Here is a 17,803-nt window from a genome sequence, read left to right as displayed (position 1 = left end):
TTGTGCCCCCCATGCAGACCCACAGCCGGCCCCACGACTCAAATAAGGAGAGGAGCCCCCGGAGCATCCTTTTAACCGAGCCTTTAGAGCCCCCCTCTTCTTAACCCTTCGTGCTACACGGCCCACGGCCCTCGCCCCGCCAGCCCTCAAACCCCACCCCGTCCCGCAACAGACCCCCGGCGCCGCAAAGGAGTTCAGGTGTGTGGGCCTCACCTCCTGCAGGACGCCATGGCAACAACAACTCCTGCAGCACGGGCCGCCATCTTTGTTCCTCCCCCCTCCCCGCCGCACTCCGCGCTTTTGCCCGGCCGAGGCCGGCTTCGCGCGGCTCCAACGCGCAGGCGCTGGCACGCCTTTCGGGCCCCGCGCGCGCAGGCGACGGACTGACGGGACCTGCGCGTGCGCAGCTCATCCTCCCTAGGCTCCTTTTGTTGTTTTGGTAGCGTCACAGTCAGCTTTTGCTTTGCCCGACTTGCCACTCTCACCTTTTCCGTCGCCATGGAAACGGCGGGAAGCGTCCCAGAAAATTTAAAGGCGCAGTAGCCTTAAATAAATAAAAAAAATAGAGGCTGGACTCTTTGCAAGCCGGATCCGGTCTATGTATTGTATATTTCTTGGGAGTCCGTTCGCTGTGATTTATTCGCAAGCTGCAACCACATCCTATGAATGTTTATTCAGGAGTAATTCACACCACTTAAGAGATTTTTGAAATATTAAGCAGAATAGAAATGCTTTTAAATTTAAATTTTAAACTGTTGTTCAGAATGTATTTAACTATTTCCAGGTTGCTGTGTGTGTTTTAATGTTTATTGCTGATGTCTGCAGTCCTGAACTCCTTTGTGAGGAAGGGTGAAATATCATTTAAGAAACAGGAAATGATAATAAACAAATGGGGCTTACTTCCTTGTTAAGTGTGCATAGGAATTGCAATTGCAGGATATTTAATTATAATTATACCCACTTTGTTTGACGGGAGTTAATTCAAATGTAACAAGAACTTCTTGGCTGCACCTTGAAGGCTAACAAATAGATACTTGTTACATTGTTACTTGTTACATTAATCTTTTTAAAATGCTACAAGACTGCATTGCTGGTGCAACATTCTGCAGTCCTGTGCACACTTACATGACAATAAGCCCCATTGAACAGGGCAGGGCTTACTTCTGAGCAGAGCAGGGCAAGGAGTTTGTTGTAACACTGAAGTAAACATTTTTCCTTGCAAGTGAGCATGCCTTAATGTTCTGACATCAACCACTAGCGAATCAAATAGGGCTGAACCCCCTAAGCAAAAGTGTATAGCGGACGACACTTGCCCTAAAAGCTATACTTGGAGGGGGACACCCCCCCCATGTTTCCTTGAACCATATACTGTAATCAAAAAACATAGGTTAACGAGCCTGTGAAGATGCTAATGTGCTTATTGTTGCCTCTGAGCCAATTCACTCCTCTTTCCCAGGGAGAAGGAGAATTGTTTCCTTGTGATGGTGGTAAACTAACCCTCCTAGATCAGCTTGCAAAAATCTGCTCATCTCAATACTCACGTTCCTCTGTATTAATTACGCGCTTCATATCAGCTTACTGAGAAGATGAAGGGGAGAGGATACTGGACATGTTAACTGGATGCTACCCTCCACCCATTCATTAATGGCTCAGCAAATATCAACTGAGGGGAAAGGCAGTGTTGCTTGCACGGAATTAAACTCACACAGGGCCTCATCCAGTCAAACTGAGGAAGCCCCCAGACTGGTGTTTTTTCATGGGCGTATTCTGCAACATGCCACAGATGGAATAATAGAGCACTCAGTGGTGGATCGTCTGGACCATCCACACTAGGGCTAGGCAGTATCTGGTTTTCAACATCATGATATATCCCCATGCCGTCATTGATGCCAAAATCCAGCATCGTCTGAGCTCTGTGAGTGCGGCTTTCTCCCGATTGAAGTGCCGAGTGCTTTAGGACTGGGACATATTCGCAAGGAAACCAAAATGCTTGTTTACAAAGCTATTGTACTACCAACCTTACTGGATGCTTGTGAAACATGGACCACTTATAAACGCCATCTCCAACTCCTCAAAAGATTCCATCAACGGTGTCTCCGAAAATTTTTACACATCACTTGGGAAGACAGGCGAACTAATGTCAGTGTACTGGAAGAAGCAAAGCTCACCAGTGTCGAAGCAATGATTCTTCAACATCAACTTCGTTGGACTGGTCATGTTATGTGGATGCCTGGTGATCATCTTCCAAAGCAACTACTCTATTCCGAACTTAAAAATGGAAAGCGTAATGCTGGTGGTCAACAAAAGAGGTTTAAAGACTGTCTCAAGGCAATTTTTTAAAAAATGTAGTATAAACACCAACAATTGGGAAACACTTGCCTGAGAGTGCTCCAGTTGGAGAACAGCCTTTACCAAAGGTGTCATGGGCTTTGAAGACACTTGATCTCAGGGCACAAGGGAGAAACGTGCTAAGAGGAAGGTACACTTGGCAAATCCACACTCCCACCCGGGAACCAATGTCCCCACTGTGGAAGGATGTGTGAATCCAGAATTTGCCTCCACAGTCACTTATGGACTCATTGTTAAAACTGTGTTAGTGGAAGACAATCTTACTCTGCTACAAGTGATCACCAAAAAAGAAAAAGAAGAAGATATCACCATGCAAAACATCACAATATTCTGATATATCATGATGCCTGAAATAAGGATGGAGCTATGTAGAGGCATTGGCTGGCTTCACGGTTTCCCCCGCATTGTGATTTTTGCTGCCCCCTGCAGGACACAGGGGAGAGTTGAGCCGGCCGAGCTAACAGGGGCTGCAGAAATCAAGAGAAGCGTTGTCTGGCTCCACATTGTGATTTATATTGATATATCGCTGAGCCCTAACCCACACACCATTCTACTTTATTAGTTTTTCTGTAGTGCATTCATGCTTTTCGGAGGGACAAAGTTGTTGCAATGTAAACCAACAAAAATATAACAACCCACCCACCTCCCTGAACATTTATAGTAGGGTTGCCATATTTCAAAAAGTGAAAAACCAGAGGAAATTCACCAAAACCTACACTTCCAACATGGGTTGCTATATGGCCGGATTTTTCCAGACATTACAGCCAAAGCCATATGGCAACCCTAATTTATGGTATGAAAATGAATCTGTCCAATTCTCTTTCAAAGCCATCCAATTCGGTGGCCACCACAACATATTGTGGGAGCAAATCCCATGGCTCGAATCTTCCACAATCAATCTAACTCAGTATCGTCTACCCTGACTGGCAGCGGCTCCCCAGGATTTCAGGCTGAGGTCTGTCCCAGCAGCACAGAGAGATGGAAGATGTTCTACCCTGAGCTAGTCTTTCCTCATAGCTTATTCCCCTCTTCCTGCGCACACACACCTGTCCCTCCTAGGTAGCAGAGATAGAATGCTGCTCCCTGCAAGACCATACCTATACTATGTATTTGGAAAGTAGTTTGTCGGTTCGTAATGCAATTTGGATGCCTCTTAAGATATCGTAACCCAATTTTGCTTGATGGTTCTGGAGATCAAGGAGCAGGTTTTTCTCTATGGCTACATACAATCAAATGCCATTTTGAATCAAGATCACAGACTGAACCTTGCAAAACTGCACCAATATTTGCCACCAATTTCAAAACCGCACTGATTTTTTGGGTTTCTTAGAATGCATGAGCAGCGCTATCACTGCTAAGCAATGCAGACATTTGTCTTCAACACCTCTTGGTTTTCACCTTTGTTTCAATTTTATTACGTTTTTAAAGGGTTGTATCCAGTGCCTACTCAGAGCGGGCCCATTAAAGTTAATGGGCAACATTAACTTAGCTCTACTAATTTCACTAGTTCTACTCTGAGTAAAACATAGTTGGTTACAACCCAAGGTCTGCTTTTATTGCTATTTTTAAATACTTATTCCCTATCATTTTATGTAACCCATCTAAAGTTGTTTTTTCCCTGATGAAGTGGTATATAAATCTTTCTCAATAAATAAATAAGATTTGCCACAACAGTGCGTTCAGGTGGCTTTTCAAGAGACAAGCAAAACAGCAACTCTTAGGAAAGGATTGCTTTTCTTTTCTGTTTAATTAGTGAGTCATGTTCTGTGGATCAGCTGGAAGTCTGGGGTTCAGAAGTTACACAGAGAAGCACAAAACAAAGTCACTGGCACATGTTTGAGTCTGCAGCTGTTGATGGTTGAGGCCTAGGAGAACAGCCGAGGCCTAGCCTCCACCCGCAGGCCGCACAGCCTGCCTCATTTCTCCTTGTGCTCAATCTGGCCTTTCGATATCAAGTCTGGGATCTCCACAGCCATCCAGGGTCCCAGCTGCAAGACAAAAAGAGGACCGTCAGGAGGCCACCAGGGCCGCATCCTTTCCCCTTCCTTGGCCATGTGACATACTTGACAGAGAATAGCCCTCTCCTCCATTTTTAGGACTGTTAAACAATATTTCCAATTACAAGGCTTCCCAGTTCACATCAAACATTTGAAGTTGCCTATCTAGGCTCAGTATTATCTACAATAGAGGTGAGGAACCCATTTTTCAGCCTGAGAGCCACATTCCCTTCTGGATGACTTTCTGATCCTAGCCTGCCAGCTGATGGGGAATGAAAGATCTGGCCTACAGACCAGAATAAGTTCCTCACCCCTGATGTATCATGGATACAGCTGACAGGGGCTCTAGTCCACAAAAACCAATGAAATGCATTTCTTAAATTTTAAGAAACTGGAAGACTCCCGTGTTGTTTTCATGCTTTGATACTTATTTGCAGTTTTTCAGTCGGAAGGTTTGCTGCCAATGCAATTTACTCATTTGACAAGAGCAGCCTTTGGGGCTTACTAAGTGATGTCCCAAGCAACGCAGTCAAACACCTGTGTGCACACACTCGCTCACACCTACAACTCACCCCCAAGGCCATGAGATGAGCCAGCCCAAATTTAGGTACGTTCCTGGCCCACAAAGGTTTGAAGTGGTCCGTCAGACATATTTTACCGCCCCTGCAAGAAGACACACAGAGGTATTAAGATGGGGCATTAACAGGACAGATACAAGGGGAAATTGTGATCTAGACCACACCATACAAACTGGCTAAAATATAGAGGAGGAGAGCATCTGACCTGTACATTTTTGCTGTTTTTCCATCCAGCTCTGGGATGGCGATTTCCGGCGCAGTGGATGGATATGTGACCGGAATCTGCAAATGGGGTTTAAGCAGAGCTTAATACTTAGAAATCATGCATAGGTTGACCTAATTAGCCCTCACCAAAATCCACAGGTAGCTGACCATCCAACAGTTTCTGAAAATTATTTCATTCCAGCCAGCTTTTTAACTGAACTCTGATTGTATAGCTTTAACTCATTTTCAGTCACATTGCATTGGGTTTCTTGTTCACTGCTTACAGGCAACTGTGATTAAACGATATACAAATTGTTGAAATAAAATATATAAAAGTTAAAGAAGCAGCTCTCACACAGAAAGTGAGGAATGAAAGGCAGGAGGGTCAGGAAGCCCAAAGGAGGGCACGGGGCAAGGACTCACATCAAACTCAACAGCAAACTCATACTTCAGGAGGTTGTGAATGTACCAGCATTTCCCAAACCACCTGGCAAGGAAAGAAAAAGAGATATGACACAGTTACATCTCCTGTCGCACTAAAGTCACATCCACATAATAATCAATATTAATATTACTATTATTGCTACTATCACCCCACCCTTCACCTCAAGGTCCCAGGGTGGGTTACGGCAATTAAAACAGCGTTAAAAACAGTTTAAGCAACTTACAGAAATAAAAATATACATCCCAATTGCCAAAAGCCAGGGTAAAAAAGCCAGGTGTCTCCAACATTCTCCAAGTGCTGTAGAATATATTCACAATACATGTAAAGCACTACATTGGTACCTTGGGTTAAGTACTTAATTTGTTCCGGAGGTCCGTACTTAACCTGAAACTGTTCTTAACCTGAAGCACCACTTTAGCTAATGGGGCCTCCTGCTGCTGCCGTGCCACCAGAGCACAATTTCTGTTCACATCCTGAAGCAAAGTTCTTAACCTGAAGCACTATTTCTGGGTTAGCGGAGTCTATTAACCTGAAGCGTATGTAACCTGAGGTACCACTGTATTGTGCCACTTTAACAGTCATGAAGAATACCAGGAACTGTAGTTTGTTCAGAGTGCAGACCTCACAGAGCTATAATTCCCAGCACCCAAAACAAACTACAGTTCCCAGGATTCTCCACAAAGTTTTGGGGTCTCCCTTGTACTCACCTTGTGCCTTCCTTGTTGGACTCTAGCCTGAACCAATCGTTATCAGCGTTCTTGTTGTTTTCCACATACTACAGAAAGAATCCATAAAATAAAATAGTCAGCAAGGTAACCTCCATAGCATGATGTCTGTAATGAACATTTTTTGAAAATCTGACAGAGGCAGGTTACGGATTATTCCTGCAGCCGTATATTTAAAATACCCCCCCCTCCACACACACATATACAGAGATTCCTGGGAACTGTAGCTTGTTAAGGGTGCTGCGAATCATAGCTCTGTGAGCGGTAAGCAACAGATCCCAGGGTTCTTTAGAAGGGTGGATTTATTTATTTATTAAATTTAAATCCTACCCTTCCTCCCAAAGGAGCTCAGGGCAGCAAACACACCCACTTATTATTATTATTTTAGTAAATCTGTTAAAATGTTACAAAAGTAGTTACAGTTAAAAATATAGTCCCCCCCACCTGAAAGATCTCATCTCAGTAAGCTTCCAGAAAACAATTGGGGCGTGGGGGGGGGGGGAGAGAGAGAAAAGGAAAGGTGAACTCAGACACAAGTCCTAGGTGTGTTTACTCAGGAGTGCCATCCGCACAGAGCGGCGTGTGGGACATGGCACTTAGGTTGGCAGCTTTCCTGGGTACAAACCCTCCTGAAGCGCAGTACAGTGGTACCTCGGGTTAAGTACTTAATTCGTTCTGGAGGTCCGTTCTTAATGTGAAACTGTTCTTAACCTGAAGCACCACTTTAGCTAATGGGGCCTCCCGCTGCCGCTGCGCTGCTGGAGCGCGATTTCTGTTCTCATCCCGAAGCAAAGTTCTTAACCTGAAGCACTATTTCTGGGTTAGCGGAGTCTGTGACCTGAAGCGTATGTAACCTGAGGTACCACTGTACAGTGGTGCCTCGCAAGACGAAATTAATCCGTTCCGTGAATCTCTTCGTCTTGTGGTTTTTTTCGTCTTGCGAAGCACGGCTATTAGCGGCTTAGTGGCTATTAATGGCTTAGCGGCTTAGCAGCTTTAAGAAAAAGGAAACAAACTCGCAAGAACTCGCAAGACGTTTCGTCTTGCGAAGCAAGCCCATAGGGAAATTCGTCTTGCGGAACGACTCAAAAAACGGAAAACTCTTTCGTCTAGCGAGTTTTTCGTCTTGCGAGGCAGCCTGACTCCCTCCTCTGTCAACCTGCACAGAATTTTGCTTAATTGGTTGCCATCAATTTGATTTAATTAATTTTTATAATGAAATATTTTTAGATTGTGTGACTATTTGGACTGTTTGATTATTTGATTGTTGTTAGCCGCCCTGAGCCCGGCTTCGGCTGGGGAGGGCGGGATATAAATAAAATTTATTATTATTATTATTATTATTATTATTATTATTATTAGTCTTGCGGGGCACCACTGTACAACCATCTGGCCGGGGACCATCAGTCCAGGACGTTTCGCACTACAACTCCCATCAGCCCCAGGAAACAGCCAAAGGCCCTGCACGGTGGGAGCCGTAGTCCGAAACAACTGGTAGGCGTCGGAGTGGGTGGAGGCTGGTCTCCTCAGAAGCAAGTCCCACTGATTTTCAATGGGGCTCACTCCCAGGGAAGTGGCAACAGCCCTGCAGCCTCAGGCCCCGCAAGTTTCTCCTATTGCAGCAGCACGAAAACGCCTGACTATACTTGACCCTCTGAAGCCACCGTAGTGCAGCGGAGCCACGTCAGCCTCCCGGCACATAGCTCCCTCTCCTCACCGGGAAGGACCACGTACCTTAATGAGCGCCTGGTATTCCTCCTTCAGCCTCTGAATCCACAGCTCCTTGTCCCGCGGACCCGCGTTCGTCTTCAGCAAAGGCAGCTCGGCCACTACCCGGCGAGTAGCCTCGTCCGCCATCTTTGTTGAGGTACGCAAACCGGAAATGGCTTCCGGTTGGGCAGGGCGAGGAAACGTCGGACGTTGTTGTCATCCTTGCCCAGCACGTGAGCAGTTGGGCGGAAATGGATCGCGTGACGCTTTCCCCAACATGATTGTTGAGGGCGGAAATAGAGTGTAGAGAGGGGCGGGGAAAAGGAAGAATCGTAGAGCTGGGAGAAAAGAGTTAGAGGCTCCATGTAGGCTGTTGGTGGAAGATGTTTCTTGTGTGGCTTAATTAGGGCGCTGTGGTTTCCTTGGATTCCACTTTTACCCAACATCAAAGGACTGGGAGAGCGGACGGATTCCTCTCCGCCGCATGCGCTTGGAGCAGCCAGCCTCACCCTAATGCCCTCCAGATCTTTTGGACTACAATTCCCATCAAGCCCCAGTCGTCGCGTGTTGGTTGGGGCTCATGGGAGTCGTAGTCCAAAACTGTAAGCTCTCTGAAATCTGACGCTGACGTAAAGGTAAAGGGACCCCTGACCATTCGGTCCAGTCGTGGCCGACTCTGGGGTTGCGGCGCTCATCTCGCTTTACTGGCCGAGGGAGCCGGCATACAGCTTCCAGGTGGCCAGCATGACTAAGCCGCTTCTGGTGAACCAGAGCAGCGCATGGAAACGCCGTTTACCTTCCCGCCAGAGCGGTACCTATTTATCTACTTGCACTTTGACATGCTTTCGAACTGCTAGGTTGGCAGGAGCAGGGACCGAGCAACGGGAGTTCACCCTGTTGCGGGGATTCGAACCACCGACCTTCTGATCGGCAAGTCCTAGGCTCTGTGACCCACAGCGTCACCTGCGTCCCCAAAATCTGACTTAAGTGGACCGTTAAAGCAGCCTAATCACTGAAGCCATCGTGGCAAATGCCGGACCTCTCCCAGCTTGTGGAGCGAAGCCTTGGAGAGTTTGAACATTAAGCTTCAAACCTGCTGATTTATTTAGAACATTTGTACTGTGGGACACGGGTGGCGCTGTGGGTTAAACCACAGAGCCTAGGGCTTGCCGATCAGAAGGTCAGCGGTTCAAATCCCTGCGACGGGGTGAGCTCCCGTTGCTCAGTTCCTGCTCCTGCCAACCTAGTAGATAAATAGGTACCACTCTGACGGGAAGGTAAATGGTGTTTCCGTGCGCTGCTCTGGTTTTGCCAGAAGCGGCTTAGTCATGCTGGCCACATGACTCAGAAAAACTGCAGACAAACGTCAGCTCCCTCGGCCAGTAAAGCGAGATGAGCGCCGCAACCCCAGAGTCGTCCACGACTGGACCTAACAGTCAGGGGTCTCTTTACCTTTGCTCTTCAGCCAAAAAGGCTCCCAGAGCAGCTTGAGTACAGTCAAAACAAGACAGTCTTACCATGTAAGCAAAAACAACAAGAACAAGAAATCTATGACACGTAAAGGGCAAGGAAGGAAGAGGAAAATCAAAGTCAAAACTCAGGCAACAATTTCTGAACGGTTGTTTCCAGTTGGCACATGGAGCTGGGCTTCCAGCAGAGCAGGTGGGGTGAGTTTCGTATTTCTCCCATTGAGGCAGCCTGATGGACTGGCTACCCCCAAGTGACAGTTGAAGGGAGGGGAGGCCTGAGGGAGCTGGCCTGTCACAGCCAGAACCAGTGGCATCAGCTCTGTTTACAAGATGATTGTCTCCCTTTGAGAGTTATATAGTACCATTAGGCACACATTCATCTTTTCTATGTGCTTGCTTTGACATTTTTCTTGCAGTGATTACAATGACCTATAACTAACAAGTAATATTCGTTTTATTTTATTTTTAACCCATTAATCTCCCTCCCTCTGTTAAATAGTTCACCTGGGTTGCTTGTCACTTTTGCCACCTCCTTGCTGGCCTGCCTGTTTTTCATCAAGCTGCAGTTGCCATGGCCACCTATTGGCATCCACAAGAACTGCAGCATGATGACAGCCTTACGTTTTTACATATACTGTATAGCAGTGGTTTTCAACTAGGGTGCTGTGGCACCCTAGGGTGCCTTAAAGGATGGTCAGGGGTGCCGCGGGCAACACTGGCCTCTGTCCCTCTTTCCTTCCCTCCCTCCTCTGATTCCTTCTTGCGTCTCTGCCTCCCCAAGGCCTGCACAGCTGTTTGTTGCAGCGGCCCTGGCTACAAGCTGCCCAGGCGAATGGTCCCTCTGGGGCTGGCCAGGGGGTGCTGGTTGCCAGAAGCTGAGGCGACCTCGGAGTAAGCAAGCAAGTGGACGAGGGAACCCAGCCAGCCGGTCTTCCAGCCCTTACCGTTGGGAATGGACAGTGTAAGGAGCCACATCTCTTTGGGGCAGGGGGCAGCTCAAAGACTGGGGAGGGCAGCAACAGAGGACTCCCAAAGAGAGGGGAGAGGAGAGGAGGCTGAGGGAACACTCCACAAGGGGGGGTGTTCGAAAAAAGTGAGAGGCTGCCAGCCCCACAGGGGTACCACAGAAAGAATGTAATTGGTCAAGGAAGCCGTAGACTCAAAAAAGTTGAAAATCTCTGTGGTACAGGAATATACATAGAGAATTAGAGAGTTGGAAGGACCATGAGGGTCATTTAGTCCAACCCCCTGCAATGCAGGAATCTTTTGCACAATGTGGGGCTCAAATTAATGACTCTTAGGGCTGCCATACGTCTGAAAAATCCCAGACATCACCGGGATTTGGCTTCCAAAAACGGTGTCCTGGCGGAATTTTCAACGTCCATTGTAAATGTCCGCAAAAACCTGGACATATGGCAATCCATATTGTAAGTGGGCTGATTTTTATTTTTTATTTTTTGCCAAAAAAAGCTTAACAACTTTGACACCCCCCCCCTCACTTTTGTGACTGGATTTTCACTTTCTGAAATACAGCAACCCTAACGACTCTGAGATTAAGAGTCTTATGCTCTACTAACTGAGCTCTCCCTCCCAGCGGTGTATTTAAAAGATGTTGTTTAATCCCCAGTTTGTAAACCACGCTGGGTACTTCCATTTTAAATAGAGTGTGTTTTATATTAAACAAACGGAGTGTTTGCTGGATCAGAGCAAACTCTACCTTAGTGAACAATATCAGCAGAGGGCAGTTGCAGTTGCAGTGGTGAAGCTGCATGCTCCGCTACCAGGGGCGGAGAGCAGGCGGGGGCGTGGCTTGTGCCCCGGGGGCCGTGACGCGCTGCCCGCAGGGGCGTGGCACACGTTCTGGGGGCGGGGCGGGGGCGCCGCCTGTCGGGGGCGCAGCGCATGTCGGGGGGTGCTGCAATGGCACCCTACTGGAATAGAACCTTCAGTGTACAGTGCCAGTCTACCTTGGGATGTGTGTTAAATGTACCGTATTTTTCCGTGTATAAGACGCCTCCTACTTTTAGGGACCCCAAATTTAGAAAATGGGCATATGCACTATCCGTCTATAAGACGCCCCCAGATTTCTAACCTTATTTTAAAGTAAAAAAAAACACACAACCCTAGTATTATACACAGAAAATTACAGTACTTTAAATTTACAGTGCGGTTTTTAATCAAGTGTTGTTGTTGTTTAAACAGTTGAAGCTCATTACAGCAGCTTGAGGAACAGCAAACTGGGATGACGTACCAGTGGGGCAGGGAACTGTGCATGGTATACAAGAAAAAGATGAACATGGAGGGGGCTTCGGGGTCCCCATTTGGCACCCACCCCATTGCTGGCCATTTTAAGTGGAGTGGACATGCAATATCTTGGATGCTCTGCCTGTATCAAAACCCAGACACATGCACACACTTAGAGAATAAGGCGCCTTTATTACAACCAGAGTGAGATCCAGCCAGTCTTTGGATTACAAGAAGGTGCTAGATTTTCCCTAGTTTCCTTTTCAGCAGATGATGAGGACGGAGCCTCTCTGAACGCAGCTTCCGCTACTTTACTTGGTCTTTTTCTGGATGGTACTCAAAAGGCTGGAGAAGAACTCGGTAGCCTGGTCTCTGAGTTGTTCAGCCATAGGAGTCACATGCTCTTGTGCCCGCTGCACGTAAGCCCTGTCAGAATGAATAAAAGGACAAATAAAAGAATCAATGAATGGATCAGGCCAAGGGCTTCCCTCTAATCCAAGCATCCCCATACTCGGCCCTCCAGATGTTTTGGGACTACAACTCCCATCACCCTTAGCTAACAGGACCAGTGGTCAGGGATGGTGGGAGTTGTAGTCCCAAAACATCTGGAGGGCTGAATTTGGGGGTGCCTGCTCTAATCCTATCCATTTCCAACAGTGATATGACAGACACTTTTGGAAAGCCAACAAGCAGAGCATGAAGGCAAATGGCTCTCCCCTTCTTTGGTAGTCCTCAGCAGCTGTTCTTTGGAGAGACTGCCCCAGTGCATGGGGGTTCCATTCCTAGCCATATTGCCGATTATGAGTTAATTAATTACATATATATATGCCCAGATTGCTTCAAAGCAGTTTACAAAACGTAAGAACCAACTGCACAGTACAGTACATGCAGTTTTCAGAACGCAATGCGTTCCTCAGGAAATTGTTCGTTAGGCAAGAGTTTGCATAACGACAATTTCCATTATTTCCCATAGGAACATTTCTGATCCGTGATTTGTCCAATCTCTCTTCTCTCTCACTCCACGGTTTCAACCTGAAATGGCCGCAGCCAACCAGCAAAAGAAAGACAAAGGAAAAACTGATTTCTCCCTTCTCTCTGCCTGTTCCCCTTTTCCATGCTTTCTGCCCCAAAATGGCTGCGACTGACCAGCAAAGCACAAACAAGTAAGGAAGTGGGCAAACTCCAGATGTTCCAATATCTGAATCAGCTGTCGCTTGGGCATAATTCTTTATGTTTGGAATTTGTAGATAAGGAGCATTCTGATAGCGGGACCTGTGTGTATTGTTAAAATACAGACTAATTGTTTAAAATTCGGTGTAATTTAAATGCATGGTAAAACAATCCAGCTGAAACATTAATATATAAATGACCGTAATTAACATGTGCAATGAAACAATCCCATTAAAATGAAACTGCAATTAAAACAAGAGGCTCGGGCTGAGAGAATAAGGGAATGCCTGTATAAATAAGTATCTTCGAAAGCCGGCAGCATGCCAATGCAGATGGAGCATCTCATATATCAGCAGGGAGATTGCATTCCACAACACTGGTGCTAGCAGGGGAAAAGCCAGTCTCTGATTCACCACCAGCCAATAACCATCAGGCCTTGGTAAAAGTAACCAGGTTCCATGTGTAGAATTTGGTGCCTTTATTGGGCAGTGGAGGAGAAGGTTACCTGATCCAGAGTTTTTTTAAGGATTGTATAAAAAGGGTCCTCACCCCATTTCAGTTGAAATGCGATTGGATCTGGTGCTGTTTCATTTATATGTGTATTTGATCCGCTGTTTTTGCCTTGAATCGAAATATTGCCTCTTTTGTACAAGTTATGTTTTTAATGCTTCATCTCCTTACCTGACCATGCTCAATCGCCTTTCGTTCTGTCTGTCTTTCTGAATTGTTGGACTTTTAATAAAAATACATTTAAAAAGAAAGAAAGATGTGAGTGGGGGAAGGAGCTCTTACATTGTCTGGGCCTTGAATTCCTCTATCTTCTCTTGTGGCACGAGTTCCTTTTTGAAGTAGTCAGATAAGCTATTAAGGTAGCTCTGCACTTGCTGCACGACATCAGAAGCCGGGGCTGGAGCCTGTTCCGCCTGCCGTCTGACCACAGTCCCTGCAAGGACACGGGGAGACTCGTAAATAGGGGGTCACTCAACAGTACAAAGGGGGAAAGCCATTAACCAGTACACCCTCTTAGTTCAAAGGGAGCTGCCTCATACTGAATCAGACCAACTAGCTCAGTATCATCTTCACTGACTGTCAGTGACACTCCAGGGGTTCCTCCCAGACCTACCTGAACGACAGGAGCGAGCCAGCAGTAAATCACACAGTGCATGTTGGAGTTAAAGCTTTATTAGCAAGAACAGGATCTGCAAAGACTTGGCTGAGTAACAGGCCTAAGGAACATAGGAACCTACCTCCAGGTGTTTCCCCCCCCCCCCATGAATCAATTGCTGAAACTAAAGGTTCCTGCCTCCCCACAATCGTCTAGGTCTTCTCCCCACCAGGGTTTTCCCCCTCCAAGCAATCAGAGACTGAGCCGGCATGCAGTCTGTCTTTGCTCCTTCCACTTCATGTCGCTTCTGGTTCTAGGAGACCAGAGCTTGTTGCAGCAAGACGGGGAGTCCCCCATGACTCTTCAACAGCCTGATTCATCTTGGCCTCTCTCCTCCACCTCTCCTGCTTCTGCCTCTGATTCTGGACTTCTGTCTGCCACAGACTCTCCCAGCTCACTAAGCCCTGTTACCCCTTCAGTTCCCAGCACCTCCTCTTCCCAGTCTTCTCCCTCTCCTCCCTCTCACCACTCATTGTCATCCCACCACCACTCCCTGGGCTCTCGGAGATGTCCTTGGGGACTGAACCAGGGAACTTCTGCATCCGAGGCAAATGCTCTACCTAGAGAGCTTCACGCATGCAGTATCCCCTCTCCTGTGTCCACACTGTGTCGTTCAAAGTTCAGTCCAGATGGAACAATACCGGAGAAAATTGAATAAGTGGACAACAAACACCCACCCTCAACGGTTGCCAATGACCTGAGGGAGCGTCTCCATCCCCATCGTTCAACCCGGACACTGAGGTCCAGTGCCGAGGGCCTTTTGGCTGTTCCCTCATTGCGAGAAGTGAGGTTACAGGGAACCAGACAGAGGGCCTTCTCGGTAGTGGCGCCCGCCCTGTGGAACACCCTCCCTTCAGATGTGAAGGAAATAAGCAGCTATCTTATCTTTAAAAGACATCTGAAGGCAGCCCTGTTTAGGGAAGTTTTTAATATTTTAATATTTAATGCTGTATTGTTTTTAACACTCGATTGGAAGCCGCCCAATTTTTATTATTATTATTATGTTTGCAAATTAAGTTCCACCTGGAAGCACTCTTTGATTCCCTCACGGTTTGCAATGAAGAACGCTGCCAGCCCCCTTGCCCCACAGTACCTTCCATGCAGCAGATGCTGACCAAGAGGATTGCGAGAGCGAACACCTTCATTTTGGCACGCTTGGAGCACTCCTTTACTTTCTGGGGGGAAAGGGAGGACGGGGAAAGGTTGTGAGAAAAGAGGTGAGGAAGCAAGACCAAGCCCGCACACTCTACGGCTTGATTCGTACACACTATACCTTTAAAGCACATTCAAAGCACATTTCCCCCCCTCAAAGAATTCTGGGCTCTGTAGTTTGTTAAGGGAATTACTGGGAATTCTGTGAAGGGTGAAGTCCTGTGCCCAGAATTCCTTGAGAGAGAAGATGTGATTTGAGGGCATTGTGTGTACGCAGGCTACACCCACAGTGTACATTTGACACGTGGCTCTCCTCAAAGAATCCTGGGAATTGTAGTTCGAAAAGAGTTACTGGGAACTGAAGCTCCCTGAGGGGTCAACTACAGTGCCCAGAATTCTCTGGGAGGAAAGAATGTGCTGGAAAGCAGTAGTCCTCAAAGGGATGGCCCACAAACCATTGGCAGTCCACAAGCTATCTGCTCAAAGGCCACATAAACCCTCCCACAGCTCAGGTTGGGTAGGGAGCTTCAGAGACCAAATATGGTGTCAGCCCCTGGACCAATGAGACTGGGGGGGAAACGATGGCCCACCATATCATATAGTTTGATAGAAGCATTGCTTTAAAGGTATAGTGCAGGGTTTTCCAAACTTGGGTCTCCAGCTGTTTTTGGACTACGATTCCCATCATCCCTGACCACTGGGTCCTGCTAGCTAGGGATGATAGGAGTTGTAGTCCAAAAGCAGCTGGAGACCCAAATTTGGGAAGCCCTGGTATAGACTTAGTTGGCCAAGTGAATTCTCAGGTTTTTCGTGAGGCAGGTTTTTCTGTTTGCTTGCTTGTTAAATACTTTGCTGTTTTAAAAACAAAGAATATAGTAAATATGTGAACTTTGTGAACAATTCCCCCCTCCCCGCCCAAAAAACACTTCACATTTTCCGTCCAACCACATGGCACGCTTTAAAAAAAACCAAAACTTTTCACGAGGACTATAAACTATTGTATCCCTCCTTTTTGGTCAGTGGAGAGCAGCCATTCTTGAAGGCTGCAATGCCCGTGTTAAGAGAAGAGGCTGGACAGCTAAAGGTGTTGGAAAAGGGGGGGGGGACAAGGGGAGGAGAGAGCTGTACCCATCTACGTCTACCACCCAGACGTAATAAAAGTAATTTAGAAATCCCAAACTCAGAAAGGTGGCACAGAATCTTTCTAAATGAAAAAATAAAATGTGGTGTTGAATATTGAACAATAGTAATTTCACTTCCCTTAGTTCAAGCACTTACGCAGCCAAGTTGGGACCAGCGTAGAGGGTTTTTTTTGAGCTTTTTTTAAAAAGGAAATTCACCAAAATCTACATTTCCGACACGGGTTGTCATAGGTCTGGATTTTCCTGGACATTTAAGCGATTTTCGCCCGGACACTGTTTCTGATTGCCAAATCCCATCTATGTCCGGGAAATTCAGGACGTATGGCAACCCTAGCACTAGGGGGTATTATCAGCAGGCCGGGGGAGCCCCCAAGGTTTGCAGAAATAAAGAAAACATTGTGTGTTAGGAGGGGGGAAAGCCTACAGGAAACACCAGTAGCAGCAATTGAGGACTGAGAATGCAGACTGACTGTTGGGAACGGAACGGAACCGGTTTATCCCAAATCAGAGCACTTCACGCTGCTACCCTTTGTTGCAGCCTAGCAGTAGCCAAACAACAACTATTGTCAAGGACAACCCCTCCGTTTCACATTTGTCACCAGCTTCCTTTCAGATTTTCTACTTTCCCATCCTTCTGCCGCTCCACCCTTGACACCTTCCTTCCCCTCTTCAGAACAGGCTAAAATTAAACTGGGGCAGTTTCCCCCAGCACCACAGCAGGGCTTAATTCTGTGCTTTGACACCCGTTGCACAACTGCCACACCTCAGACCCATATGAACACCCAGGAGAGTGGTTTTTTTCACCCGCCCACTATAAGAACAAGTGCCCCCCCCCCACACCAAGGTTTCAAGAGCAGGGCTTGTGGATTCACTTGAATTCTGCCGTAATCCATTAAAAAAGTCAAGTTCTATTAACAGAAGCTCCACCGGTTGGATTTCTGCCTGTGTCACATAGCTGATAAAGTTTCAGAATTTCTGCCAGGGGGTAAAGTGACAATTCCATTGCTCCACCCCACCCCAAACCCTTTCTTCTTAAATAAAATAAAGTCAATTCATTCTTACCCAAACGATCAATTACAAGGAGCCAGTCAACATAGAAGTGATTGTTAGTTTGAGGTTGTAAGCTCTTATATAGGGCATCAAAAGACCAGCCTGTTTCACCCGATCTATTCTCCCTAGTGATTGGCGCTTGCGTCCCGTCCTGTCCCTCCTCCTCCCCTTCAACCTGCCACCACATCAACTGTCCCTCTTGGAAGTGCAATGTGCGATTTCTGCAACTGCTAACTAAGGCAATTGCCATGTCAACAGCTTCGGGGGCTAAGGGTTAAGTACACACAGAGGCCCACACTTACTTCAGTGATAACATTTAGTGTGGGCAAGGGAATCGTGGCCATAGCAGAGTTAATGCAGAATGCAAGCCCTGGCTTGAGGCAAGCACCCTCATATAAACCTT

General features: G+C 46.9%; 3 protein-coding genes across 6 annotated transcripts in view; all 3 read right to left on the bottom strand.

Moving 5' to 3' along the window:
* The window catches only part of USP21 (ubiquitin specific peptidase 21), a 30,182-nt gene extending 29,805 nt beyond the window's left edge, over positions 1–377 (bottom strand). For 2 of the 4 annotated variants that reach the window (XM_081173307.1, XM_081173309.1), the window contains exon 1: positions 214–377. In XM_081173307.1, the coding sequence (XP_081029433.1) occupies positions 214–263 (50 nt within the window). In that variant the 5' untranslated portion in view covers positions 264–377. The remainder of the gene's footprint in view (positions 1–213) is intronic. The other 2 variants (XM_081173310.1, XM_081173311.1) reach the window with 1 other exon arrangement.
* A 3,700-nt stretch (positions 378–4,077) lies between these two features.
* UFC1 (ubiquitin-fold modifier conjugating enzyme 1) lies at positions 4,078–8,201 on the bottom strand. Its single transcript, XM_081173414.1, has 6 exons — positions 8,033–8,201; positions 6,281–6,348; positions 5,552–5,615; positions 5,130–5,206; positions 4,919–5,009; positions 4,078–4,337 (listed from the first exon to the last, which is right to left on the bottom strand). Exons 1-6 carry the CDS (start codon positions 8,153–8,155, stop codon positions 4,266–4,268), a joined length of 495 nt encoding a protein of 164 aa, XP_081029540.1. The 5' UTR covers positions 8,156–8,201; the 3' UTR covers positions 4,078–4,265.
* A 3,692-nt stretch (positions 8,202–11,893) lies between these two features.
* Positions 11,894–17,482, bottom strand: APOA2 (apolipoprotein A2). The gene is made up of 4 exons (XM_081173976.1): positions 17,413–17,482; positions 15,150–15,231; positions 13,684–13,834; positions 11,894–12,147 (listed from the first exon to the last, which is right to left on the bottom strand). The coding sequence occupies exons 2-4, from the start codon at positions 15,199–15,201 to the stop codon at positions 12,033–12,035; spliced, it is 318 nt and encodes a 105-aa protein (XP_081030102.1). The 5' UTR covers positions 15,202–15,231; positions 17,413–17,482; the 3' UTR covers positions 11,894–12,032.
* Positions 17,483–17,803: the final 321 nt, after the last annotated feature.

The sequence above is a fragment of the Podarcis bocagei genome, assembly GCF_964188305.1.
Source record: "Podarcis bocagei genome assembly, chromosome: 16".
Taxonomy (NCBI): domain Eukaryota; kingdom Metazoa; phylum Chordata; class Lepidosauria; order Squamata; family Lacertidae; genus Podarcis; species Podarcis bocagei.
This window is presented reverse-complemented; position numbering and strand designations above follow the sequence as displayed.

Coding starts and splice junctions, on each gene's coding strand:
- UFC1 (XM_081173414.1), bottom strand. CDS start 8,155: ATGGCGGACGAGGCTACTCGCCGGGTAGTGGCCGAGCTGCCTTTGCTG. Junction 6,349..8,032: donor AATACCAGGCGCTCATTAAG/GTACGTGGTCCT, acceptor TTCTTTCTGTAG/TATGTGGAAAACAACAAGAA. Junction 5,207..5,551: donor AGTTTGCTGTTGAGTTTGAT/GTGAGTCCTTGC, acceptor CCCCATTTGCAG/ATTCCGGTCACATATCCATC.
- APOA2 (XM_081173976.1), bottom strand. CDS start 15,201: ATGAAGGTGTTCGCTCTCGCAATCCTCTTGGTCAGCATCTGCTGCATG. Junction 13,835..15,149: donor CAGCATCTGCTGCATGGAAG/GTACTGTGGGGC, acceptor GTGTCCTTGCAG/GGACTGTGGTCAGACGGCAG. Junction 12,148..13,683: donor GAATTCAAGGCCCAGACAAT/GTAAGAGCTCCT, acceptor TCATTCTGACAG/GGCTTACGTGCAGCGGGCAC.